The sequence below is a fragment of the Poecilia formosa genome, unplaced genomic scaffold (assembly GCF_000485575.1).
Source record: "Poecilia formosa unplaced genomic scaffold, Poecilia_formosa-5.1.2 Scaffold0, whole genome shotgun sequence".
Lineage (NCBI taxonomy): Eukaryota > Metazoa > Chordata > Actinopteri > Cyprinodontiformes > Poeciliidae > Poecilia > Poecilia formosa.
Genome location: NW_006799939.1, coordinates 7,073,032 through 7,100,906, shown reverse-complemented (window position 1 = coordinate 7,100,906; position 27,875 = coordinate 7,073,032). Strand labels below are relative to the sequence as shown.

The 27,875-nt window shown below is 43.8% G+C and overlaps 3 protein-coding genes across 4 annotated transcripts in view; 2 read left to right on the top strand and 1 right to left on the bottom strand.

The window, feature by feature from the left end:
- LOC103149171 (kelch-like protein 32) overlaps nucleotides 1-8,053 on the top strand; it is a 31,426-nt gene extending 23,373 nt beyond the window's left edge. Inside the window, exons 7-11 of the mRNA XM_007568239.2 lie at nucleotides 1,381-2,107; nucleotides 3,335-3,393; nucleotides 5,179-5,371; nucleotides 5,668-5,762; nucleotides 7,389-8,053. Of these exons, the coding sequence (XP_007568301.1) occupies nucleotides 1,381-2,107; nucleotides 3,335-3,393; nucleotides 5,179-5,371; nucleotides 5,668-5,762; nucleotides 7,389-7,550 (1,236 nt within the window). The 3' untranslated portion in view covers nucleotides 7,551-8,053. The remainder of the gene's footprint in view (nucleotides 1-1,380; nucleotides 2,108-3,334; nucleotides 3,394-5,178; nucleotides 5,372-5,667; nucleotides 5,763-7,388) is intronic.
- Nucleotides 8,054-8,123: 70 nt separating this feature from the next.
- On the top strand, nucleotides 8,124-11,503 carry LOC103151089 (kelch-like protein 32). Its single transcript, XM_016681788.1, has 3 exons — nucleotides 8,124-9,164; nucleotides 9,461-9,555; nucleotides 11,155-11,503. The coding sequence occupies exons 1-3, from the start codon at nucleotides 8,996-8,998 to the stop codon at nucleotides 11,314-11,316; spliced, it is 426 nt and encodes a 141-aa protein (XP_016537274.1). The 5' UTR covers nucleotides 8,124-8,995; the 3' UTR covers nucleotides 11,317-11,503.
- Nucleotides 11,504-13,152: 1,649 nt separating this feature from the next.
- mms22l (MMS22-like, DNA repair protein) overlaps nucleotides 13,153-27,875 on the bottom strand; it is a 17,882-nt gene continuing 3,159 nt past the window's right edge. For both annotated transcript variants that reach the window (XM_007568133.2, XM_016680801.1), the window contains 18 exons: nucleotides 27,082-27,195; nucleotides 26,834-27,010; nucleotides 26,632-26,694; nucleotides 26,424-26,543; nucleotides 25,420-25,655; nucleotides 22,512-22,728; nucleotides 22,131-22,420; nucleotides 18,451-18,632; nucleotides 17,441-17,591; nucleotides 16,859-16,986; nucleotides 15,764-15,906; nucleotides 14,987-15,143; nucleotides 14,738-14,883; nucleotides 14,432-14,643; nucleotides 14,184-14,350; nucleotides 13,752-13,848; nucleotides 13,416-13,583; nucleotides 13,153-13,266 (listed from right to left, as the gene is read on the bottom strand). In XM_007568133.2, coding sequence (XP_007568195.1) covers nucleotides 13,176-13,266; nucleotides 13,416-13,583; nucleotides 13,752-13,848; nucleotides 14,184-14,350; nucleotides 14,432-14,643; nucleotides 14,738-14,883; nucleotides 14,987-15,143; nucleotides 15,764-15,906; nucleotides 16,859-16,986; nucleotides 17,441-17,591; nucleotides 18,451-18,632; nucleotides 22,131-22,420; nucleotides 22,512-22,728; nucleotides 25,420-25,655; nucleotides 26,424-26,543; nucleotides 26,632-26,694; nucleotides 26,834-27,010; nucleotides 27,082-27,195 — 2,859 coding nt within the window. In that variant the 3' untranslated portion in view covers nucleotides 13,153-13,175. The remainder of the gene's footprint in view (nucleotides 13,267-13,415; nucleotides 13,584-13,751; nucleotides 13,849-14,183; nucleotides 14,351-14,431; nucleotides 14,644-14,737; nucleotides 14,884-14,986; nucleotides 15,144-15,763; nucleotides 15,907-16,858; nucleotides 16,987-17,440; nucleotides 17,592-18,450; nucleotides 18,633-22,130; nucleotides 22,421-22,511; nucleotides 22,729-25,419; nucleotides 25,656-26,423; nucleotides 26,544-26,631; nucleotides 26,695-26,833; nucleotides 27,011-27,081; nucleotides 27,196-27,875) is intronic.

Sequence of the window (27,875 nt, the reverse complement as noted above, 5' to 3'; positions counted from 1 at the left end):
TGTGTGTGTGTTGGGGGGAAGGAGTGGAGCAACAACCGGGGAAGAGGAGGAAGAGAGGTGCAGGAGAGTGACAGAGATGCCACAAAAAGACAGACAGAGGCCCTTACTTGTCGCATATTCGCACCTTTAAAGTAAATTGAAGTGCTTTTGTTTAATCATCACACATCAGATCTCGTGTCAGAACTCAAGATGTGTTATTATTGGGTCTTTTCCAGATTTATCCGTGGACATTTTTATTTCCCATACCCGTTTCTCCCCCCTCACCCTTCCAAAATAAAAAATCACTGCCTTTTTTTTCCCGCTCTAATAAGTTCCCAGGTTCCACACGGTGGGTGCTAAGGCCCACTTTGTTTTCCTAATAATGGTATCAGTAATCTCCAGTCGGCTCGGCCCACACTCACAGCTAAAGAACCTTCCACCACTCGGCAGGTTCAATTAAAGCCCTTCCTGCCTGCTTCCCAGTTCACCTGCGTTAAACAAAGCAGGGCCGCCTGTGGATATTTACAGTCTGTATATTGAATGCTGCTGATTAATAAATGCTTGTGTGTTGGCAGCTATGGCTGCAGCGCTGGCTCGCCGCAGTCCATCAGCTTCTTGAAGAAAACAAAACAAAACAAAAAAAAAGATCTGATTAACAGCCCTTGAGACATTTCTTTTTCCCTTGCTTCTTGCTTGGTTTCCTTTACCTCCTTTTCATAATTCTGTCCTCCTTCAGTAACCTCTCGTCTTTCCTTCTCTTTCCTTTAATGAAGAAAACAGGGAAGTCCAGAAAGCTATTCGTTTGAAATCTTAAAATAAGCAATGAATAAGTACATTTTTCCTTACAACTAGACCAGATTGAACATGTTTTAATTAAAAGTGCATACAAGAAGCTTTTTCAAGGTCCAAGCCTTTTTGGCGCCCATGGCGAACCACCTTACTGGTGACTAGCCCCTCCACAAAGTTGTAGACCGTGTGGGGGGTGTGGCGGGGGGGTTCTGTCGAGTATTAGCCAAACGATGAACGATGTATTCAGCATCACAATCCAATACTTTGGTTAATGTTTAGTTGCAGTATTCAAAAAGGTCAAAGTATGGAAAAACTAAAACTACCACTACGACTTATAAAAACTAAACAGAAACTAAGCAAAATTTAACTAAGAACTAATGAAAACTTTCAAACAGACTCTAAAGCTAATTAAAGCTAAGTGAATTAGACAAAAAGTCAATGAAATAAAACTGTAATGAAAAAACTGAAACTATTATAACCCTGGTTTGAAACTTTAGTTTAAATGCAGTCCTTTACCTTAATTCTGCGATTTCCATGAGGCTGCAAACGTTTCCAGATCCGACATCTTCTTGGCACGAATTCTGATCCAGTTCTCCTTCCTCTCTGTTCCAGTTGCTCGTTCTCTGGCTGGAACACGACTACCGCTACCAGTACGCCGAGGATCTCCTGCAGCACGTCCGCTACGGCCTGATGGACGTCCCCACCCTGCACCACCTCGCCAACAGCCACCCCCTGGTTCAGTCCTGCCCCACCGCTGCCGCCCTGGTGGACGAAGCCCTGGACTACCACCACGCCACCTTCGCTCAGCCCCTCCGCCAGTCATCCAGCACCAGGCCTCGTTTCCAGTCGCTCACCCTTTACATAGCAGGGGGCAGGAAGCGGGAGGTGAGCAGAGTCAGGGAGCTGCGCTACTTCAACCCGTCGGCGCAGGAGCACGTGCGGGTGGGAGGGGGGTCCAACTGGAGCGAGCTGGCACCCATGCCCACCGGACGCAGCCATCACTGCATCGCCGTGATGGGCGACTTCCTGTTCGTGGTGGGCGGCGAGGTGGAGCACGCCACGGGCAGGACGTGTGCCGTGAGAACCGCGTGTAGGTACGACCCCAGGGGCAACCGGTGGATTGAGATCGCCCCGATGAAGGCGTGCAGGGAACACTTTGTCCTGGGAGCTCTGGGTCAGTACCTGTATGCTGTGGGCGGCAGGAACGAGCTGAGGCAGGTGCTACCCTCGGTGGAACGCTACTGTCCAAAGAGGAACAAATGGATGTTCGTCCAGCCCTTCGACCGCTCACTGTCCTGCCATGCCGGGTGTGTGGCTGATGATCTGCTCTGGGTCTCAGGTACACAGTGATAGGGAAAGGAAGAAATAAAGTACTCTCTAATATGAACAACCGTTATCTCAGGTGTAAATGTACAGTTGTCCAGAAATATTTTCACTTCTTTTAAGGGGGCAGTATTATGTAAAATCTACTTTTTTGAGCTTCACATTATGTCATAATATTGTCAAGACCATACCTGGGGTGTTGTCTTGATTCTTTCATTCATGTTTGAGAAATTTTTTAATCTCTCGTGACAACAATTGAGCTGTGCAAAACAACTAGGAGGAGGCACCGCCTTCAAGGACACAGGTCCTCCTCGCAGCTGAAGTTTCCAAGCTTCTGCCTCACAGAGCAACCCTCTCCTCCGTGACTCCCCCACTCAGCTCCTTCAGACTAGCCAGCAGCAATTAGCAAACATCTGATTGAACTGCACATTTGCTGAGCTAATTACAGGAGCCACTTCTCAGTACAACACCGATAAAAACGTTAAAGGGTTAATAGAGGAGTGGTGTTGTGATGACTTCCTGAAGGTGGAGTTACAGAAAGAGAATGAGTTTTTAAAGAGGCAGAGGCCCAATTTCAAGGCGTTAAGTTACGAAGTCAAATTTCTTTTGAGTCACATTTCATATTTAGTTATTTTTTAACAACTTAAGGTAACATAAAATGGCACTATTTACCTGGAAAGTACATTATATTGTCCCTTTAAACCTTTTGACATTTTTCTACCTTACAGCCACACGTCATTTTACCTTACTGCGATTTTATATGATTGTGCAACACAAAAGAAGCTATATCGGAGAAGGTGAAGGATAATATGTGCTTTTCATAAATAATTCACTGACATTTAAGTCTTGTTGGGTTTATTTTTTGCATAGTTATATTTCAGCAACAAGCCATTTCAACCTGAATGAAGTTGCTGAGATGAATGACAACATGGTGTTGTATGGAACGTTGCAACCATTTTGTACCCAAAACACCCAAACCCACAAAAATTCAAAATCACAAAGGCACCCATAAAATTTTTTATTCAAAATATTTGCACTTATTTGTGTTGCTCTAACAAGTACAATCCAAAAGAAAACATAATTGGGTTGTCTCGAAGAGTACGAATGCGTTTTGCAATGCTCTGTAACTCTGCACGATCACACATAGACACACTTTGGACTTTCAGACTTCTGCAAGCATATTTCTGCTATTTTTTGTTACGCATAAAAATGAAGTTCAGCATGTCGCACTTTTGCATTGCAGGCGGAGTTACAAACACGGCACAGTACCAGAATCGGCTCATGGTGTACGACCCGGAGCAAGTGAGTATCAGACAGCTAAATCAGGCACTTAGAAATATTTAAGAAAAATGATGGAGTCTAGAACATCACTTAATTTTCTTTTTGGATCAATATGTTTTTTTTGTCTTTTTTTAATAGTTCATATATCTTTGCTTTGCTGTCCAGTAAAAATGATGTGAACTGTCCTGTACCTGCTCCAAGTCAGTGGCAAACTGGAGAAATGGGATGCGCCTTCATTTCTACTGCATAAACATGTGACTTGTGTTTTGTTAGCAGTTATCAGTCCTGTAGCAGACATTGATCTGACATTAGTTCACTACAGGAAGAAAAAAAATGTAATGTTCAATAATGTATTTACCAGTATACTAAAAGCACAATATACAGTATTAGTTGGTATATGTAGGTGTTTCAAAAAAAATATCATAAATAAGTACTTGGAGTATTTTGATGCCTATTTTGACTTTAGTACAATAATACTTCACGGGGTTGACATAGAATACATAAAACTATGAATTATAGTGTTATGTCTTGTCAATGATGATATATTTTAAACTATTTTTTCTTATAATAAAAATACATGATCATGCATTAAATTCTACTTTATGCTAGCTGGTAAAGTATAAAGACACAAAAATCTTAGCAGTTAAAAAAAAATATTATCAATATTTAACAAAATCAAGCCCACAGAACACCCTTACCCCACTCAGCTCCTCCAGACTAGCAGCAGCAGCAGCAATTAGCAAACACTGAGCATCTGCAGAACTCCTAAGAACAGTGACATGTTGTGATGACAAGGGGGCGTGTCGGAACAGGTAGGAAGTTCTTAAAGAGACAGAGGCCCAATTTCAAGGCATCAGATACAGACTATGATGCAAAGTCAGATTGCTTTGAAGTTACTGATAAATACAGAACTCTCTCATAACTGAAGGCAACATAGTTACTTGACTGTGCTACGAAAAGAGTTTATGGACATGCAAGATTCAGACGTTCAAACTGACATTTCCTACAAGATCGGAGACCGAGTATAACTCAACATGATCCAGCTGTGAATAGATCTACTGCTTCCATCATCAAACCTGACGATTTGTTTGATGGGCTAGTATTTATAGACCTAAACAAAAACCCCACAAAATATATCCAAACTCCCATTCTCTTGTCCACTTTTCAAAACTAACTCAAACAGCTCAACACGTTGGGTTGTAAAGAGCAGCGTTTCTGTCTGTGCAGCTTTGAAGAAGCCTGGACTGTGTGTGTGTGTGTGTGTGTGTGTGTGTGTAGCACAGAGGCATGCGGTGTGTATCCGCGAAAAGGTGCACATCCATATGGGTCTGCGTTTCCACTTCCAAGCGAGGGAATGAAGAAGCGAGAGGTAGAAAAAGGGAGAGAGTCTCATTTGTATTCACCACGAATCTACATTCACCTGCCAGAGCAACAGCAACCCCCCACCCACTCTACCCTCAACAGATGGCCACCCGTCAGCTCCCAGCAGACACACACACACACACACTCACTCTCATTCTCTCCCTCAATCAAGTACGCACACACACACCGACGCACTGGCACAAAATAAGCTTCCCCACACTTAGTGAGATGAGCAGGGATCCTTGGTGTAAAATGGAGTGGATGAAACATATGATTAGAAATAGGGAGGGAAGTCATTAGTACAAAGCAGAGCTCCAGTGTCACGTTATTTATCTAGCACTGAGCATACATCAATTACCCATGCATGGATATGCTTAAATATTAATCTCCTCATTCGTCCTCGTTCCCTCTCCCACCTTCCTCCCTCTGTTCGCCGCCTGTCAGGATCAGTGGCTGGCCCGCAGTCCCATGCTGCAGCGGCGCGTGTACCACGTCATGGCGGCCGTGAGGAGGCAGCTCTACGTGCTCGGCGGCAACGACCTGGATTACAACAACGACCGCATCCTGGTGCGTCACATCGACTCCTACAGCATGGACCTGGACCAGTGGACCCGCTGCTCCTTCAGCCTCCTCACAGGTGGGCGAGGGCGCCGTCGCAGTGGGCGGGGAGGCCGTGTCCACGTAGCGATAATTACAGAGCGGACAATAAACAGGCTATCGAACCGCACGAGCGGCGGTTGTTTGTGCGCAAACAGAAACGGTTTGTTGCAGTAATCTGTTCCTTCTAGCGTCTCTCAAAAAAAAAAAAAAAAAAAAAAAATTCAGGTCAGGAAATAGAACCAAATCTCACTCCGAGTTAAACTTTCCTCTCCTCTTTTTGCTCTGAGGGGAAAATGTAGCAATCTTGAGAACCTTCATGTCTGTCATCCTCAGGTCAAAACGAGTCTGGAGTGGCCGTCCATGATGACAGGATTTATGTGGTAGGAGGGTACTCCATTTGGACCAACGAGCCTTTGGCATGCATCCAGGTGAGAGCTGTGACTGCTGAACGTGATTTCAGCCGCAGTGTTTACTTTTAGAAACATGTGGCTCATTAAATGCACAATCTGACTGATTGTCTACATGCTGCATTCAATAACTGGCTGCAACACAGAGAGAGGTTTTTTTTTTTTTTATCCGAGTCTAAATTTAAGCTGTGCATTTTTAAGCCCTCCTAACAGCAGAGCGCTGGTGAGAAGAGCTGCTCTCCACTTTTATATCTTGCAGGACTTGCTACTAATCCATATAAACTCCATCAATAATCTGGACCAAAGTGTCGACCGCTGTGAGTCGGAAGCTGAAATGTCTGCAAAGAAACTAGAGCAGAGTAAATACAAAAATGAAGTTAGTTACTATATGACAAAACACCATTTCATTTTTAAAAAACGCAAAACATCTCATAACATTTATCTTTTTGTGGAAATGTTTACCTGTTTGAAGTTTGAACTGAAAGCCTCACTGACTGAACAGGACTGGGATAATCCCGACATAAAACCATCCACACTGATTTCTAATATTTATTTTTCTACCACAGGCCAGAAACATAACTGGATGAAACAACACACATCTAGGAAAGCTGCTAAATTAAAAACTTTCACTCAAGATCAACAGTTATAATAATAAATCTGCAGTCAGCTCTAGTGGCCACTTTTTGTTTGTTTCTCTTCACTGAAGCAAACCGGAAACGCTTCAAGTACGACGATAAATTGTAGCGTTGATTTTGTGATTATTTATAATATTGTTTTCTGAGACCATATTTGTAATGCCATAGTAATGCTAGCTTGCATTCTCAAAGATCAATAAACTTGAATTTTGTTTAAAAAAAACAAACAAAAAAAACAAAAAACACTGGACAATTGAACTGGAAGATATTTAAAATCTCCAAAACAAAAATGAAAAATAAAACCATAAATAAAATGCTTTATGACAGCTCTGTAAAGAAAATTTCCCTTGAAAATAATCATCAGGATGGAAATTATCTAGCTGATTTTAATTGATCATGCAATTAATTGCAACAGACTTATGTACATTTCTGTCATTAAACCCCAACAAAGCACCTTAAAAGTTTGTGTTGATTATGAAAAACTTGAAGGAAATATAAATACTTTCTCAAGCTACAGTAACTCCTCATTACACTGACTGCTGCCATGGCAATAAGCCACATTAAAGGATCCCCGTACTGCTAGGCTGTCATAACAAATTTAACATTTTCTGATAAATCGCACCAGAAGTTATTGCGATAAATTATAACATTATTGTTTTGAAACCATTTTCAGGTTATATAAAGTTAATGACATAATAATGTAAGAACACATTCTCAAAGACCAATAAACTAAATTCTAATGAACATTTAACACCGGAAAACATTTTAAATGAACAATAATAAATAAAAACAGAAACAAAACATAGCTGTCCTTTAAAAAAAGAGCTAGTTGAGACCAAAGCACCAAACTGAAGACTTTTGTCATGCAGCTTTTAATAGAAAAAAAAAAAGAGAAAAACAATCAATCATGCAAATGGAAATTATTGAGGTTGTTTTAATTTATCATGTGATTAACTGATTTATTGCTTATTGCAACAAGCTTTGGTACTACAGAATGAATTTCCTGTTTCAGGTGCTGGACCTGAGCATGGAGGGGAAGGAGGAGGTTTTCTACGGACCGACACTGCCTTTCGCCTCAAATGGGATTGCAACCTGTTTCCTCCCAGCTCCTTATTTCACCTGCCCCAACCTCCAGACGCTACAAGTGCCCCATCACAGGATAGGTGCTGTGTAGCCCAATGACTTGGAAAACGTCTGAGAACCAGCCGATGGATCAATCGGCGCTTGCAAACCAGAATGAGAAAAAACAGCCAGTAAAGAGAACAGGCTGCTCTAGCGTGGTTGTAAGACGGGAAGCCGCGCCGCTTCTTAAAGCTGTTCCTCCTGCATTAAGACCGGGACATCATTCAGACTCAGTGGAAGGTCCGTCACCTCTGTTGAGATGGACGGGGTAAATATAGTTGAGCGGTCCGACTAGCCACAGGAAACGGAAAGTTGCTGGAACCAATAATAGGGCTGTAAGTTTGTTTTCTACCCAGCAAAAAAAACACTAAAAAAAGTCAACAATGTCCATCGATTCCCGTTGCGAGTTTCCTAGGCGGACCCAGATGAACATGTTGCAGAGGCAACACTTGAATTTTTTTTTTAATCCCCTAAATGATGTGAATTTGACAACAGATTCAACATACAGAATGTAGCTGCGTTTCCATTAAAAGTGTGCGCAAAACTTTTGTTGAANGAAGTTACTGATAAATACAGAACTCTCTCATAACTGAAGGCAACATAGTTACTTGACTGTGCTATGAAAAGAGTATATGGACATGCAAGATTCAGACGTTCAAACTGACATTTCCTACAAGATCGAAGACCGAGTATAACTCAACATGATCCAGCTGTGAATAGATCTACTGCTTCCATCATCAAACCTGACGATTTGTCTGATGGGTTAGTATTTATAGGCCTAAACAAAAACCCCACAAAATATATCCAAACTCCCATTCTCTTGTCCACTTTTCAAAACTAACTCAAACAGCTCAACACGTTGGGTTGTAAAGAGCAGCGTTTCTGTCTGTGCAGCTTTGAAGAAGCCTGGACTGTGTGTGTGTGTGTGTGTGTGTGTGTGTGTAGCACAGAGGCATGCGGTGTGTATCCGCGAAAAGGTGCACATCCATATGGGTCTGCGTTTCCACTTCCAAGCGAGGGAATGAAGAAGCGAGAGGTAGAAAAAGGGAGAGAGTCTCATTTGTATTCACCACGAATCTACATTCACCTGCCAGAGCAACAGCAACCCCCCACCCACTCTACCCTCAACAGATGGCCACCCGTCAGCTCCCAGCAGACACACACACACACACACTCACTCTCATTCTCTCCCTCAATCAAGTACGCACACACACACCGACGCACTGGCACAAAATAAGCTTCCCCACACTTAGTGAGATGAGCAGGGATCCTTGGTGTAAAATGGAGTGGATGAAACATATGATTAGAAATAGGGAGGGAAGTCATTAGTACAAAGCAGAGCTCCAGTGTCACGTTATTTATCTAGCACTGAGCATACATCAATTACCCATGCATGGATATGCTTAAATATTAATCTCCTCATTCGTCCTCGTTCCCTCTCCCACCTTCCTCCCTCTGTTCGCCGCCTGTCAGGATCAGTGGCTGGCCCGCAGTCCCATGCTGCAGCGGCGCGTGTACCACGTCATGGCGGCCGTGAGGAGGCAGCTCTACGTGCTCGGCGGCAACGACCTGGATTACAACAACGACCGCATCCTGGTGCGTCACATCGACTCCTACAGCATGGACCTGGACCAGTGGACCCGCTGCTCCTTCAGCCTCCTCACAGGTGGGCGAGGGCGCCGTCGCAGTGGGCGGGGAGGCCGTGTCCACGTAGCGATAATTACAGAGCGGACAATAAACAGGCTATCGAACCGCACGAGCGGCGGTTGTTTGTGCGCAAACAGAAACGGTTTGTTGCAGTAATCTGTTCCTTCTAGCGTCTCTCAAAAAAAAAAAAAAAAAAAAAAAATTCAGGTCAGGAAATAGAACCAAATCTCACTCCGAGTTAAACTTTCCTCTCCTCTTTTTGCTCTGAGGGGAAAATGTAGCAATCTTGAGAACCTTCATGTCTGTCATCCTCAGGTCAAAACGAGTCTGGAGTGGCCGTCCATGATGACAGGATTTATGTGGTAGGAGGGTACTCCATTTGGACCAACGAGCCTTTGGCATGCATCCAGGTGAGAGCTGTGACTGCTGAACGTGATTTCAGCCGCAGTGTTTACTTTTAGAAACATGTGGCTCATTAAATGCACAATCTGACTGATTGTCTACATGCTGCATTCAATAACTGGCTGCAACACAGAGAGAGGTTTTTTTTTTTTTTATCCGAGTCTAAATTTAAGCTGTGCATTTTTAAGCCCTCCTAACAGCAGAGCGCTGGTGAGAAGAGCTGCTCTCCACTTTTATATCTTGCAGGACTTGCTACTAATCCATATAAACTCCATCAATAATCTGGACCAAAGTGTCGACCGCTGTGAGTCGGAAGCTGAAATGTCTGCAAAGAAACTAGAGCAGAGTAAATACAAAAATGAAGTTAGTTACTATATGACAAAACACCATTTCATTTTTAAAAAACGCAAAACATCTCATAACATTTATCTTTTTGTGGAAATGTTTACCTGTTTGAAGTTTGAACTGAAAGCCTCACTGACTGAACCATTCACACTGATTTCTAATATTTATTTTTCTACCACAGGCCAGAAACATAACTGGATGAAACAACACACATCTAGGAAAGCTGCTAAATTAAAAACTTTCACTCAAGATCAACAGTTATAATAATAAATCTGCAGTCAGCTCTAGTGGCCACTTTTTGTTTGTTTCTCTTCACTGAAGCAAACCGGAAACGCTTCAAGTACGACGATAAATTGTAGCGTTGATTTTGTGATTAATTATAATATTGTTTTCTGAGACCATATTTGTAATGCTATAGTAATGCTAGCTTGCATTCTCAAAGATCAATAAACTTGAATTTTGTTTAAAAAAAACAAACAAAAAAAACAAAAAACACTGGACAATTGAACTGGAAGATATTTAAAATCTCCAAAACAAAAATGAAAAATAAAACCATAAATAAAATGCTTTATGACAGCTCTGTAAAGAAAATTTCCCTTGAAAATAATCATCAGGATGGAAATTATCTAGCTGATTTTAATTGATCATGCAATTAATTGCAACAGACTTATGTACATTTCTGTCATTAAACCCCAACAAAGCACCTTAAAAGTTTGTGTTGATTATGAAAAACTTGAAGGAAATATAAATACTTTCTCAAGCTACAGTAACTCCTCATTACACTGACTGCTGCCATGGCAATAAGCCACATTAAAGGATCCCCGTACTGCTAGGCTGTCATAACAAATTTAACATTTTCTGATAAATCGCACCAGAAGTTATTGCGATAAATTATAACATTATTGTTTTGAAACCATTTTCAGGTTATATAAAGTTAATGACATAATAATGTAAGAACACATTCTCAAAGACCAATAAACTAAATTCTAATGAACATTTAACACCGGAAAACATTTTAAATGAACAATAATAAATAAAAACAGAAACAAAACATAGCTGTCCTTTAAAAAAAGAGCTAGTTGAGACCAAAGCACCAAACTGAAGACTTTTGTCATGCAGCTTTTAATAGAAAAAAAAAAAGAGAAAAACAATCAATCATGCAAATGGAAATTATTGAGGTTGTTTTAATTTATCATGTGATTAACTGATTTATTGCTTATTGCAACAAGCTTTGGTACTACAGAATGAATTTCCTGTTTCAGGTGCTGGACCTGAGCATGGAGGGGAAGGAGGAGGTTTTCTACGGACCGACACTGCCTTTCGCCTCAAATGGGATTGCAACCTGTTTCCTCCCAGCTCCTTATTTCACCTGCCCCAACCTCCAGACGCTACAAGTGCCCCATCACAGGATAGGTGCTGTGTAGCCCAATGACTTGGAAAACGTCTGAGAACCAGCCGATGGATCAATCGGCGCTTGCAAACCAGAATGAGAAAAAACAGCCAGTAAAGAGAACAGGCTGCTCTAGCGTGGGTGTAAGACGGGAAGCCGCGCCGCTTCTTAAAGCTGTTCCTCCTGCATTAAGACCGGGACATCATTCAGACTCAGTGGAAGGTCCGTCACCTCTGTCGAGATGGACGGGGTAAATATAGTTGAGCGGTCCGACTAGCCACAGGAAACGGAAAGTTGCTGGAACCAATAATAGGGCTGTAAGTTTGTTTCCTACCCAGCAAAAAAAACACTAAAAAAAGTCAACAATGTCCATCGATTCCCGTTGCGAGTTTCCTAGGCGGACCCAGATGAACATGTTGCAGAGGCAACGCTTGAATTTTTTTTTTAATCCCCTAAATGATGTGAATTTGACAACAGATTCAACATACAGAATGTAGCTGCGTTTCCATTAAAAGTGTGCGCAAAACTTTTGTTGAAAAAAAACAAAAGCAAAACAAAAAACATTTTCGCAATTGTTGCATTAACATTAAATGGGAAATGCAATTAAAATCACACGTGAATAAGTTTGTTCACATAAGTCATTCAGAAACATTCTCCTACCACTTCCTGTTGTCTTCTTCCTTGTTTTTCCACCAGTAGTAACAGCCGACTGTTGATCATGTGACTCATGTGATGTGAAAAAAAAAAAACAAAAAAAGCATTCCGTCGCAGTTTTGTGAAATGAACTAATTTTGGTGCTGCTGAAAAATCACTTCATCTTAGCGCAAAAACTTAACCTAAAACCTGCCCAGGTTTGTGGGGTTTTTTTCCGAAATTGGGTTGTTTTCATTCATATAATTTAATTATTAACATTCAGTCATTCCAATTTGCACAACTATACGGTCAATGGAAACGCAGCTGGTGTGTGTGAGCTATTGAGGCTTTTATTTTACGCTCAGGACCCGAAGACTGTTTGTGTTTTTAAATGAATGTCTGGACATTCAATCATGTAATACTTATTATTCTGCATTGTCAAACATTTGCTTTTACTAAAAGAGAAAGAGAGAGGGAAAAAAAAGTGCTTGCACATCCCTCATGTATCCGAAGCAACACGTCTGCAAGAATATACGGAAGAAACCGCAGAATAAAGATGCTACTTAAAGGACACCAAAGCTTGGTTGTTGGCGATTCTTTATGGAGTTACAGATAATTTTATGCAGATATTAAAACATTCTCACATTCCATGTGCTTTCCTCTCATACTGCTGCCATCGCAGGACAAAGCTTGCAGCACCCACCCCCACCGGGTGAGACGTTCCGCAGTCGAGATGAGGCAGAAAAATGACAGAAAATGGGACTTGGGTGATTGTGGATGACAAGAGTGAGACTTCACGTGATTAGGAGCGAGCCAAATCCAGATTGCAAGAGATTGCTGCAACTTAGAGAAGGCAAGAACGAGAGGATCGGAACAAACAGTTCCCTCCATTCTCTCCCTCTCCGCTTTTCTTTTCTTTTTTTTTTTCCGAAGTCCAGAACTACTTGGAGCTCGCCCACGATTGTCATGATATCTGCGAATTAGGCCAGAGACGGATCCTGACGGCTCACATTCTTTGCTACTCAGATATCAGAGGTGAGGATTTCTCTTTAAATGTAAGAAATGTCAGAATGGAAAGCTAGACCTTTCTTCTTTTTCTTTTTTTTTTTTACAATGTGTGCATTATGTACACTTCTGAAAATGTTCAGGTTCCACCTATTATGCCTCTTAAAATTTTTTTATTTCAGTGACGTGATGGACGGTCCAGTTAACTACAAACACACTTAAGAAAGTTCGATTTCTCCCAGATGAAAAGGTTTGTTAGAGGAAAAACTCTGAGTCTCTCTCCAGACTGCTGATTTCCTCCTGCCCACTTTGTCCAAGCAGGGACAGCAGCTTCATGTATGCACTCCTGCAACACAGAAAGATGTGTCACATCACAATAACAACAATATTATATATTTAAAAAATCCCTGACTTCCTGTATAGACAGCTTATAAATAGCTTAATAGCTGTGAAAAATGTGCCTACTTGACTTCCTCTGTGATTCATAGAGCTCACCTCAGGCCGATGTTCTTGCCCAGGCCCCGTTTGTGTTCGGTGCTCCTCAGACTGAGAGTCAGGCCGGGGATGAGAGCTCGAACCGCAGCGGGATCCAAGACGGCGACCGTCTCCAGGACGACGTACACCTGCCTGTCGTAGACGCCCACGTTCTCCTCCACGAACGACCTGAGCGCGTCGGGATCGCATCGAGAGGAAGTTCCCAGTTTCAGGGCAAATCGCTCATGTTCACATTCAAGCGATTCAAAATTTCCCAGCGTTTTAATTAACTGCTGTTAATTAATAACATGTAATAATGCAGGGAAATGACGCAACGCTGATATTTAGTAAAGTTACCGTAAGGCGGCGATCATTGGCTCGCATGGCGTCTCTGTAGACGCAGCGACGCATCGCTCCACCACGAGCTGCAGCACATCCGTGATTATCTTCCTCACTGGGCAAACAATAACACACACTTGTTAATTTTATGTTTGCATATGTGTAAAATGAACTGAAGCCTGACAGTAATATTAATATCAGTTCAGTTTTTTTTTTTACATTTCATCAATTTACAACCACAAGCTTTAAATTTTTTTGCATGCGTGTTTTTATCTAACAAACACAAAGTTGTGCACAATGGTGAAACAGAATGAAAATCTGAAAAGTGCGTCATAGCATAGCATCAATATTAATATCAGGTATTGACAACAACCCATATTTTCATATCGTGCATCCTTAGTGCCACGTATTAAAAACATCTCCTCTCTTGGCTTCGGCTGTTTGTCTTACCCGTCGGCTCATTGACCAGCATCAAACATTGCAGCAGAGCGGGAAGAGGCAGCGTCAGGACGGAGGCGTCCATGTCGGCGTTTCGCCTCAGCAGCTCCAACAGGAACATCAGGACGGACGCGAGGCGAGGCGGGGGGGTGTGGCTTTTAAACTGCAAGAAATTCTCGCTGCGAAAAGCAACAAAATGTGATTGGTCTGTTGGAGTTTTATAGTCAAAGGTTCCCCAATCCTCGGCTGCAGAGGCCTACCAAAGCACCTCCAGGACGGTCCTCCTCAGCGCCTCTCCCCTGGCGGTCGGCGCGGCCTCACAGGCACCGAGCAGCACCGGGTGGTTGGCAACCACGCCCAGAGAGGGCGAGGCGGGGAGGAAGTGATCCAAGTATCTACGGGTTACAGAGCGAAGCTGCTGCTTGAGGCCGGCACCCTGGGACTGAGACACGCCTGACGCCACCGACAGACCCTGGGAGAGGATTTGTTATCAGAGTCAAATCCTCAGGACAAAGTGGCAACTGATGGTTTTGTCTGGTTTGCGTCCAGCAGATCTCCGTCCTGACCTGCAGGTAAAGCGGTAAGCTGTCCCTCAGAGCTCTGTCCTGCTGCGGGAGCTTGGGCGGCAGCAGCAGCCCGTCCACGATCCGGAACAGCAGCTGCTGGGCTTTAAATGTGGCCAGCAGGGGGCTCCAATGCTTCACTATGCAGCCTGGAGACACAGCAACACATCAACCCAACTCTAGCAACAATAATAAAAAAAAGAGAATATTTCTGTACTCTGTGCTGTGTTTACATGCTGATTCTCTACGTACCCACAGCCCAGTACGCCAGCTGCATCCCCTGCTGGTTCTTGCTGACTACGTACGGCTTCACGTGTTTCAGGACGTCACCGATGTAGTCCAGGGCTCTGGTCACCATGGCCGACCGCTCCGACAGCAGCTGCAACCCGCTGTAAACACTGCCTACCGCCTGACACCGTAAAACACATAAGGAGAGAACACGTTCGGCTCGTAAAGACAGGCTGCTGCAGACCTGACATGACCAAGTCACAAACAGAATGCATTTTACAACGTATTACACAACAACATGGGAGGAAAAAACAAACTAAAACAAGACATTTTGGAGTCAAAAGTCAGCAGTACAGAAAGAATAGTCCTTACCAAATCATATATTATCATAAATACTGCAAATGCATCTGTCACCAGTGAGAAACAGTTACCAGCCGTATCGCGATAATAAATTTTGTAGGACGATAAATTGTTATATTCTTGTTTTAAGATCATTTTCAACTAATAGAGTGATAATAATGAATAAATAATGCAAGTTCACTCTCTCAAAGACCAAAACACATTTGTACAAAGCACTCCACGCTGGAACTGGTATAGATTTTATATATCCAAAACAAACAATAAATAAAACAGAAATAGAAACCGGACAAACTGAAACCATGAATAAAATGGATTATGAGGTTTTTGTAAACAAAATTGCCCTTCAAAAGTCAGTCAAAAATAATCAGCGGACTGGAAATTAGCAGATTTTAATTGCGATTAACTGATTTATTGATTTATTGCGACAGGCTGAAGTGTTACCTTGACAAACGTCTCCAGGGCTGCGGTCGGCTCGGGCCTGGCAGCCGGGGAAGGAAGTCCGGCTCTTTGCAGAATGCTGTCCACCTCCGGCAGTCGCAAGACGAGCCGGGTCAGTTCGCACAGCTGCTCCCCAACTGCCCGGGCTGGGGCAGAAACAGGAAATATTCAGAAAGTGCAATATTTGATAAAGGAGAAGTTTGGAGGAATATCTAAAAAGCAGGGATGTGCCGATACATTGACCCTGATTTCCTTCATTTTGGGAGATTGAAAATGATCTTATCTAGAGATCTTCTCTACCTCTGAAAAGGTCTGAAAAACTAACTAAAGACTTTTCAAGACCTATTTAATGTCACTTTGAATGGAATTTAGGACCAAAAACAAACGATGAATATGAAGGGTGTGTGGGGGAATCTGCTTTATTACAATCAAACTACATAAAAACAGTGAAACTTCTGAGATCTGTTTGTGGATCTTCCCTATAGCCCAAGCAAGACTCTTCCACCCAGAATGCACCTCTCATCATATGGGTTGCTAACTGAATTGAGCCAGCACTGGAAATTAATCTCATCCAACCACTTGCCCATGATGGACGCAAAAAAATTCTAGCTAGCAAGGGTAGCATCTGGTTAGCGGTAGCTTCAACTGCCTCGAGTCACATAACACCAACCGAGACGTCTGCGGGTGACTCAAACTTTTGCCTGACAGAAAAGTCCTAGAAGAAAATAAACTATATAGAATATACAATGCAAAATAGTCCTGTCACCACAAAATTTAAGACCTGTGATTAACATATTTAAGGCTAACTTAAATACACATGCACGTGCCAGGTTCACAGTAGTCACCCCACTGTTCCCAAATTAGAACATTTGTCCCTATATTTAGCTACTTTTTAGATAACAAAATTAATATCGGACAAAATCTAAATCAGCTGGTCAGGCTTTTCTGAGATCTGTGATTGGTCAGAAAACTACAATTGATGCACCCCTACTAAAAAGGAAAAACACAGAGACAACATGCTAGAGTTTTGAAATCGTGAGGATTGATGCAACATATGTAGAAAAACAAAAAGGTAAAGGGAATTCTAGACCCAATTACCCGTTTTGCTTTCCGTCCCGTCCAGGTTCTTGTGAAGGTGTTGCTGTAGGACGCATCGGATCCAGGTCCTCACTGAGAGGCCCTGAGCCGAACCCGGGGCCGCGTCGCTTAGCGACGACACCAGCTCACTGAAAGGTGAGTTATATATATATATAAATATATAAGGTGTCGCAGGTACGTTTCATGAGAAACAAACACAATATGTTCACAGTCAGAAGCGGAGACTGACGCTAAAAATACGCGGGGGAATGTATGCGATTTGTAATTTACACTGAATGCGAGCTGCTGCGGCGCTCACACTTCTTATTCTCTGACAGAAGGGCTTCAGCCAGGATTTACTGTTTAGTAGATGCAGAAATATGAAAATCCTTTTGTGTTGACAACAAACAAATGAGTCCAGCTACGCATAAGAGGACTGGATGCTTTTAATATAACAACTATTATAAATAACACTTAAAAAGAGATGAAGACGTAAAAAAGAAATCCTTTCATCTATTCAGGTTTGGGACCTTAGGGAACCTTGATATGACGCCGATCCAAATGTTTTTGTGATGCAGATGGATGTGAAAGGTTGAGTCTCACCTGTTCTGGAGCAGATGGGGAAGGTAGCGCGTCACCAGGAGCGGGTGGACCATGTCGTCCCAGCCGAAGAGCTGCATGATGGTCTGAACCGGGTTGGGCTGCAGGTCCGGAGGGGCAGAACTGGGCAGGTCAGAGGCGAGCAAGGTGAAACCTGAAAACAAAAGCAAACGAGTCTGAGTGACCCTGATCCTCAAACAGGAGCAACGTAATCCAACTCTGCTGTTAGAACATCCTGGAATTTCACTTTAGCCAACTTCAATCTTCTGCATATGGCTGCAACTCACGATTACTTTAATAATTGATTATTTTTTTTACGATTAATCGATTAATCAGACTAAAAAATGGCACATTCTGAAGACATTTTCATTTAGACACTTAGGCCTTTTTTTAATAAAAACACTAATACATGATAACAAATAATTAACTTCCTTTTTTCTAAACAACAAAAACAAACATTTCATTGCCTAACATGCAGTGATGTAACAATTTAGTGAACGCTTGATCATTTGAAGCAAAGAATGCAGAGACAGAAACATCAGCCCTTTCTGTTCAGCTCATCACCAGAGTGTAGGGCTTTTGGATTAACAGATTAATAACTGGACGGCAAAAGATTCTTAATGGCAGATTTTTTTGTTTGTTTATTTTGCAGAATTTGAACCAGGAGAATCAAAAGCTTCTGGGTTGAACATATTTACAGATCTGATTTTCATTGTACAGTTTTGGTTTAATTCCTGCTCTGAGTGTCTTTTTCTTTCAGCAAATGGAGTCTGTATACTCCAGGTAATGATTACTGAATTAGTTGACAATAATTTCAATATTCAACTAATCACAATTAAGCCAATCAATCATTTCGGCCCTGCTTCTGCATTTAAAATTGTACACATTTTTTTTATCTTATTCTATAATAAATATAAAAGTTTAATATAAATTATGCTCTCTCTCTCTCGTTGTTTTTGTTCTCTCCCTCCATATTTTCCCGTCTTGTTTTCCTCTCAGTGGGCGTTGTGTACCTGCAGCAGCATCTGCCAGCTGGGCCGGCGGGGTCTGGGAGAGGCGTAAGTTGCGCAGGAAGGGGAAAAAGTGCATCCACAGAGCAGAAGCTACCGCTAGGTGGCGCTCCCTAATCACACTGGCTGGAGCCGGAGCCCAGGCCGGGATGGGCGCCGACTGGACGCTGCGCTGATGGACCCGTCTGGTGGAACACACACACACACACGCACACACACAAATCCTTAAAACACGAGAACAGATAAACAATTCTATAAAATGTAACAACACTCCCTCTTGTGTTGGGCTCCAAAACCCCTCCCTCTTTTCCTTCCCCTTTGCTCCCTTGTTTCTGTCTTTCACTGCTCCTTCATGTCTTCTCTCTCTCTCTTTCTCTCTCTCTGCTGTCTCAGGGGGGATTACTGAGTGTGGTGGTGCGCTGCAGTGAGGAGGAGGAAGAGGAGGAGAGATGGGGGTGTGAGGAACGAGGATATCACAGGCATACAGTGGAGCCTAATGCTGATCCCCTGTACACAGAGCGTAGTTTGGCTCGTCTGGCTCATCCCTGGCCCTGGCTACCAGAGCAGCCCCACAGTGGCTGGCATTAGCCCCCGATAAGCAGCTGAAGGAGCTGTAATCTCATTTAGACTGAAGATGATCCTCCTGTCCCTCTCATTCTCCTGGACGGCGGTGTGAAAACGCAGGGGTGTGCAGGAGAAGGTTTGAGGAACTACCAGCAACCCCCTTTCCTTCCTTACACACACACACGCACACACATCTACCGTCTTCCCTTCCAGCAAGGTTGCATCTAATCCAGAGAGCTGAGACAATCGATTAGAGTCTGAATTCATTAGGCTTGTTACTACAGCGGAATGGGCCTTTCACACCCATCAACCCTCATTGTACAAGACATCATCAGAAAACCTTCTTAATCCTCCCTCTTTGTGGCTTCTAATATACAGTACACACACACACACACACACACGCACACACACACACACCATGGCTAAATACCATTAGAGTGTCACCCTTTCCCTCTTATCCTGCTTTGAGAGAAAAAGCAGAGAGAATACTTTGCATCCTATACCAGACAGAATCCTCAGATACATCAAGGACACAGCTTTTAATTAATCTGTGTCTTTTTCTAGGTGACGCAAGTTTGCACATTTATTTTAGAGGGGAACAAAAAGTTTCAGTGTTTACTAAGTCATTTAATGCAAATAATGAGAACTATTTTCATGACTTGGTGTCTGCAGGTTTAAGTAAGTCAAATTAATTTTTTTTGTTTACTAGTCTGCGTGGACTAGCTCAAAATTTCACATGCACGAAGTTCGCCTTTTCCTTGAACGCCTCATCGCGCAAGTTCCGTAGGAAACGAATGGAGATGGAGCGACGTCGCCTTCCGTGTGTTGAGCCCTTTACACTGCTCTCTTACGCTAGAATACGCCTAGCGTCGTATGGGTTGACAACAGAAGTGCGCCAGTGGCGGAAACGAATGTTGGCAGTACATATGCCGATAAATTTCTACTTTCTCCTGGCAAAAGAAAACAACAACAACAACAACAAAACCCATCTCGCTAGCGCCCCGTAAGCAGAGGCAATAGTCATCGACTAGTCGACTAGGACTTTTGCAGCATCTCTCTCTTCCCACACCCCCCACTTCCCACCTACTGTCTGAAAATGTAAAAAGGCAACTAGTACCACCCAAAAAAGATATTATCATACCAGGACATTCTGTATTTTAAGCCAAATTTAAGTGTTACATACGGGACCGGTTTCCCGTATTTGACTGCAGCCTGCAATTCATATTTACAATCATTAGATGGCACTCCTCTCCTCTCTTACCTAGATAAAATGTCAAGTTGAAATAGAAAGAGCAGCGCAGCTGTGCTTCGTCTGTAAACGACTCTTTCGGTAAGAAGTCGCAGCTAATTCGAATAATTAATTTTATATAGAGAAAAATACAAAGAACAGGAGACGACTATGCAACTGCAGAGATGAATGGGAACAAAAGCATCTCCGGGCTAAGCCTATCAGCGACTAAAGCTTTCAGCAGTTTATGCGGTCAGGAGTTTTCTATTGGACATTGAGGTGAGAACAATTTATCTCAGCTGCATAAGGATAAATAATGTGTCGAAATGTAAGACTTTTTAAGGACAAACACTCTGTACTAATCATACATTATGTTTCAATCCTATCGTGCGGAAGAGATGTTAAATTCATTGTTTGTGCAGCATAAGTAAAATTAAAGAAAATAAAAAAATCCAACAAGGCCAGCCAATGCCAGCTCATTGTCCGGTCAACCAAGCAGAGGGTCATGGACAGAAATCAAACTGAGGAATTATGGCGTCTTGCCTCAGCGCTGTGACCGTGAAGGGCCACCTTCCGGACCCTCTGCTGCCTCCACCGTTTGGCAGAATAATTCTTTTAATGTGTGCAGATTCCACATGGCTCTTAATAGACATAATGATGCACTGGCTAAATTTGCCAGGCTTCATAATTACTCATTAATTGTGTCACAGGGAGAGACATTAATCACAAAGAGATACCAAGAATCGCCAGGCTTTAGGAATTAGGTTTAATTCGGTGGGATGTATTGGAAAGAGGGGTCTTGTTTGGCTAAATGGGTCAGCGTGGTTCGAGGCATTAACAGGGGGTGGAGGTGGAGGGGGCTGCCTCTGGGAGTTCTTTCCTCTCTCCCTCCTTGGTCCATTAATGTGCAAATGTCTGCCCTGCCCTTCCCTCACATCGGAGTCGGAAAGTTTGGGATTACTGAAGTTAATGAGATGCGATGTTATAGGAACCAGACTGTGTACACCTGGGTCACTGTGGAGGCTTTTGGGGTGTGGGCATCTGTGCGGGTTTTAGGTTTCAAACATGGACCACCAGAGCATTAAACCAATCCTCAAACAAGTAAAATGGCAACTGCTGGTTTCACAAAGGTTCGGTTTTCCAGTTTGATTATCATTTACTGACGTTTCTGACCTTGCAGAAATTACTAGAGGTGGTGAGACAAGGTGGCAGTGGTGGCATTGTACAGCAGGGCTGCTTGTCTTTAGGGCGAACCTGGTCAGAGTTGGACCTTTATAGTAAAATATAGAAAATTATTAATCCTAGAGCTGGAAAAAATCTTGTAAGAAAACCCCCTCTACTAGACAAGATGATTATTGCTGAGAAACAATGGATGCCATTTCTGAAAACACGAGAGAGGATCCACAAACCTGATTCTTTAGTCTGTAACCCTCATCTCTGCTCCCCTCGCCTCCCTGCCCACATCAACAGACACTGTCTTCTCCATCTCCCTTTGACCTTCAGCTGGGGTCGTTCATGTAACCAACACCGCCGTCCTGCAGATGAACCCGTCCTGATGCTCCACCGGCCGAAGTTTCTAACAAAGCCGCAGCCCTGCAGCCGCTCTCAAAACAATAAGGGGCCCCATAGAGGTGTCCCCTGGCTCTGTAACTCTAATCAGGGCCCCGGCAGCACCTGGGGAGGGCCATTTTGGGGTCAGCGGACCTCCAGAGTCACACACACACACACTGACTTCACAATTGTCCTTTTATCAGCATGAAGAGTGAGAAGAAGAGGAAGGGATGGGGAGAGTGAAACGCTCTCCTCTGCTGGTCCTGTTTCACTGATTTACAAAGTTCAAGACTAGAGGAGCCTTGATGCAGCTGCTGAGCGTTAACGGCAGCGATCTCACCTGAGCTGTGCCAGGACGATCTGCAGAAAGCCCAGGACAGAGTTCAGCTCAGACTGACGACACGCCGGCAGCAGCCAATCGAAGCCCTCGCCGAGCAGCTTCTCCTCTGACAGGCCGAGGCCGGGGCTCGTCTCAAAGACCTCTGCCACGCCCTCCAGGTAGGAACCCAGGGGCCCCCAGAGGGCGAGCCTGCGGGATGCCTCCGTGGTTTTACTGTAGAACTCCTTGGCCGTCTCGTTGAAAGAGGAAGCCAGGCAGCTGGCCTGAGCGCCAACATCCAGACCTCTCTCCTGCAGAATGAGAAATTGGAAATATTTCCAAACTTGTGGACGTGCCGTGGGAGGTGGGGCGGGGAATTATGGATGTTTTCGGAAAACAAACCTGGAAAAGCAACAGCAGTGACAGCTGCCCTCTCCAGGCCAGTGTTCGATGTGTGGGGGGGCAGTTAGTGGGCAAGAAGCCCAGCAGCTCGCAGGCTCTGCTGGCCACGTCCTCCAGCTCCGCCTGCCTGGCCACCACCAGGAAGAGGAGCAGGAAGTTCATGAGGCCACTTTCAGACAGCTCCTGCATCTTCTTTTTTGAGAACTTGGAGTAAATCCTGGAAGCAGAAGACCAGAGACAACATGGTCAGAGGCAAGGGTCATTAGAAAATGGCTACAGTGGCCTACAAAAATATTTAACTTAAAACCTTTTTAAGACCATCGTGAATGGAATTTAAGACCTACCGGCATAAACACAAAAAGTTAGCTAGCTAGCTAGAACGGTATGTTAGCAGTGTGTGCGACTCAAACTTTGGCCTGATAGAAAATTCTCAGGAGAAAAAAACAAATACACAGAATATACGAGGATTAAATCATATCTGTCAAGACAAGATTCAAGGCTTGTGATTAAAGGTGCCAACTTAAAGGACAACTTAGTTCTTTAATGAATTCAAAACATTTTAAGGCCTTAATTTTAGATGCATGAGTTTAAAACTTAAGGATGTGCGGTTGAGACATGAATCAACCGATCACTAAAAATCAAGAAAATCAGGGCGGATTTATCGATGCCCCCCTAGTTTTGTTCATTTTATTTCTATTTAAACTTTTTAACCAAACCTAAACTGATTAAGAGTGTTTTGTTTTTTTTAAGTGGAAGGAATGATTTTAAATGCTGACAAAGTGAACTCTCCACCCCTGCTGTGCATCTCATCAACCGCTTCCATCACCCCCTAATCTCCAGGAGAGAGTCTGACCTGCCCAGCTTCTGTGTGTGTGTGTGTCAAAGTGAAGGAATAAGCAGGAGAGTGAGTAAGAACAGAGAACCACCCAGCACGCCGTTAGATCCTGCGGGCGCTGTGGAGAAATGCCTTTAAAGATCATGTTAAATGTCAGAGACACTCAGACACGCAGCGGTAGGTGCTCGGTCCCTCTCTCCACAGCCAAACCAATTTACTGCAACACCAGCGAAAGATCAATAATACACACACACACACACACACACACACACACACACACACACACACGCCCGTCGCCACACACCCAACCCGCTGTTTGTGTGGCTGGGTGTGGAGAACACAGAAAGCTAAAGCCCCCTGCACTTCCCTCCACCCCCTTCAGCCCCATCTCCCAAACACAGCTGCAGCCCACACAGGTGAGCCGAGCTGCTGTTTGGGTCAAAACACAAACGGCGCGCATCCCGAGACAAACCGAAGTGTAAAGAGGTACGGCTGATGCAAAAGGATCGCTTCAAACCGACGGGGGGAGGAGAGAGGAGAGAGACCAGGTTAAAACCAAATCTGGCTTACTGACGCCCACAGGAGGCTGAGAGAGGAGAGAGTGGCCAAGCATGCGGTCAGAGCTGGAGGGGAAGGAGATTTAAATACATGAGTGGATAATATGTAACAGGGATACAAGCGGCACACTGGGGGTTGTTCCGTCTTCTCCCAACTTGTTTGTTTGCTTATGTCACTGTTTTTTTAACAGATGTTTCCAACTTCTGGGAACACAATCGATTGCGATCCTGATTGTCGGCGGTGTCTCGCCGATAATATAGATGATAAGTACAATATCTAACAGGGATACAAGCGGCTCACTGGGGATTTTTCCATCTTCTCCCAACTTGTTTGTTTATCTCAGACAGATTTTTTCTCTCTTTTTTTTTCTTGTTCTTAAGCTGGAGCAAACAGCTGTTCCTAACTTCTGGCACCGCAATCGATTCCGATCCTGATTGCCGTCTGTGTCCCGCGCCGATAATCTGGATAATGGGATACAAGCAGCACACCGGGGATTTTTCCGTCTTCTCCCAAATTGTTTGTTTGTTTATCACATACGGATTTCTTTCTTTTTTTTTTCTTTTTTTTTTAAACAGATATTAACAACTTCTGGCACCACAATCGATTCCGATCCCAATCATCGTAGAAGAGAGCGTCGCCGAGACGTTGCAGCGATACGCTCGGCCTCCGCCTTGTTGGGGCGGAGGCAGGAGGGCCGGGGGGTTTGCTCCAGTGGAGGGCTGATGGATCCATCCCAAGCGGAGCCCGGCTGCTGCCAGGCCGCCCCCCCCACCTCCCCCGGCAGAACCCCGAGTTCCATGCTCAATCCGTGCTGGAAACCAGCGCGGCTTCGTTAAGGCGAATTAACCGCCACGCTCGTTAGCTAATTAGCCCCCATGTCTGCGGTGCTACTGAGCACATTCCAGACAGAGGGAAGTCATTAGCCGGATTTATCCGCGGCTGCTGCTCTCTGGCACGGAGCCGCCTTGGGATGCGGTGCGGTCCGGCGATGAGAACATCAGCTTGTGAGATGTTTAGCTTTCGGTTTCCCTCTCCCTTCAGCAGTCGGCGTTCCCGGGAGCAGGTGCGCCGTTGTGTGTTTGTAGCGGTAGGTGGTCTCCTCGGGTCTGGCCTGCGCTCAGGAGCAGGTGGTTGACTCCTGAGACACCTGCTCCACTGGTGGGTCCGAGTAAATATCAAAGAGTCCGCCGGTGCACCTGGCACGCACACAAACACGACACGACTACTCCAGAGTTGGCAAACACATACGGCGTGCGAGCGTTACCGCAGGTAGGCACCTCCACACACACACACACACACACACACACAAAAAAAAATCCCAAACAGCTGTTTAAACAAATCACACGTTTGAAGATCAAGGAAGGAGGGGGGCAAACTAATCTTTTAAATCCTTGTCCACAACGGTCCAAAAAAACACCCCCAAATCCCTGCTTTACAATAGATGTGGTGTTAAGGCAGCTGCCTGTGTGCAGTTCCTGCTTTTTCAAGGTGGAAGCATAAGTCTCCCCTTCTTACCTCCCCTTGATCTGCCTCTGCGGGGCGCCGCCAGCCCTGTCCTGGCCGAGGCACAGGGCCAGCACTCGGAGGAAGATGTGGAAGGAGTTGGCAGATCTGTAGAGTTGGGCGTGGCCCTGAGAGCGCGGGGCACAGGGGCAGCAGCAGCTACGCGCCTGCTCCAGCAAGGCCAGAGGCGTCTTGCAGACGGTGCCCAGGCCCGACACCCCCAACCACGGCACAGCGAACGAGGAGTTCTGCAGAGAAGCGACCGGATCAGGGTGTTAGTTTTACACAACTCACCAAGAACTCATCGGGACTGAGTGCTGTGGATTTCAGAGTTGAATATCAAAGAAGAGGTAAGATGGTGTACATAAAACAAAGAAGACAAAGTTCTAAACTTGTTACAAAGGGTTATAATTGAAGCACCACACTGACTATGGGGTTTTACTGATCATCTTTCTAATATAAGTCATTTTTTTGCCAAAAGTGACATTTTTTTTGCCTAAAAACATCTTTTGGGAAGAAAGAGGTGGTGATTGTTTTTTTTTTTTATCTACATCACTTTTAGCAAAAAATGACTTAAGTCATTATTTTGGGAAGGTGAAAATATGGAACTTCCAAAAACCATGGATAGATGGACGGATGAATGAATGAATATTCTGAATGGATGGATGGATGGATGGATGGATGGATGGATGGATGGATGGATGGATGGATGGATGGACATTCAGATAAATGAATGGATGGATGAACATGCTGAACAAAGGAATGGATGGACAGAAGTAGAAATGTATGGGATCCAAACTACAGGAACTCATGTTATACAAACATGATTCTCTTTTTTCCTATCCTCATCCAAACCTGGAACAAACACGAATAAAATTCCAGATTCTCCAGACCGTGGTTCAAACAAAGCAGCTTAACAAAGCAGCTTATCAAAGCGAAACATTTTGTGATACTAGTTGCAAAATAAACTCCTGTCAGTATTTGACTCCCACTCTCCCTCTGACTGAAGCCCTCACCAGGTTCCTGCTGTAGAACTCCCAGAGGGTGGAGACAGCATCTGTGCTCGGCTCCCACAGCAGACACAGACTGAGGCAGCAGTGCACATGCATCCTGATCTGCTCCTCTGCAAGCCCACCCTAGCATTAAATGACAAATAGATTGAATTCATTTCAGCTAACTATTGCATTAATCTACATAAGGAAGCATTTTAAAAACGGTATAAACCTTGGGGTCACAGGTCTTCCTGAGCAACCCCTCCACAAATGTCCAGTTATCCTCCAAGTACTTCTGAAATCACAGGGGAAAAAGGAAAAAGACTTTTAACATTTAACGTAATCTTTCCCAGACCACCATATCAGGAGCGTATCATTATCCTCTGTAACACCTCCATACCATGTTGTCAGCACCGAGCCCAACGGTCTCTCACCTCATTCTGCATTGTGCCGTTGCGGCTGTACTGGCCTAACATGGCCAGGTGGGTGAGGAGCCACCATGTGAATCCCAGAGGGTCTTTACAGTGTGTCAGAGGACCATCGAGGTGTTCTGGTGCTGGCTGCCCATCTACCAGAGGCTTCAGCAAGGGGTTCACGTAGCTCCAAAACGACTAGAGGAAACATGTTACAGTTAGTTCAGCGCTGACACGACTTATTGCACGACGTTAGTGTCGCTTGTTACCTGTGTGCGCAGAGCTTTATTTCTGTACTGCAGGAGGAACATGAGCAGCACCCAGAGCTCTTTGGTGCAGAGGCAGAGGAAGGGACTGCTGCTCAGCGTCTCCGTAGGTCTCACCTGGAGAGGAAATGCTTCTAGTTAACGTTTACATCTGAAGTTTTATTAGGCAAAAGTTTCATTTTTTTACTTTTAATAAAGCTTCCAAAAAGTTAAAGTTTCAGATAACAGCACTCTGTTGCTCTATAACCATATACAAGTCGATCTGCCAATAGTTGCAATGATTGCAACTATTGGCACAAATTCACACATTTGTAATTTTTCCACAAATCTGACCAATCACTTGAATATTTTCTGTATTTCATTCTACTCCGACCAATCACTGCACTTGACTGAATTGTGACCAATCCTCTGAACCCCCTAGTAGCTCCCTTTAACTTTCTGTTTCACGATGTCACACATGAAAGCATGTGTGACACTTAACAGTAACATCTGCCTTTTTAGTGCGTTCCCAAAAGCATTTTGAGATATTCTATTGAATTTGCTTCCACTTTGTATAAAGTTCAAGTTAACTTAAATGACAATATATGGATTTTTTTTTTTTTTTTTTTTTGCATTTTGGCAATTCCTCAAGAAAAGATTTAATTTACATTAAGAGTCCTATTTCAAAACAGGGTACTTTAAAGTATTATTTGAACTTTAGATGTTTACTATATGTTTAAAGTCCACCTGTTCGTTCTAGCACTACAATACCCATGATGCCTCTTTGTTTTTTGTAGTTCAACTTTCACGTAGATGAG

Excerpts from the sequence above, each read along its gene's own strand:
- LOC103151089 (XM_016681788.1), top strand. The coding sequence starts at position 8,996 with ATGCTGCAGCGGCGCGTGTACCACGTCATGGCGGCCGTGAGGAGGCAG. Across the intron at positions 9,165-9,460 it reads CTCCTTCAGCCTCCTCACAG|GTCAAAACGAGTCTGGAGTG; the intron begins GTGGGCGAGGGC and ends TGTCATCCTCAG. Across the intron at positions 9,556-11,154 it reads AGCCTTTGGCATGCATCCAG|GTGCTGGACCTGAGCATGGA; the intron begins GTGAGAGCTGTG and ends TTCCTGTTTCAG.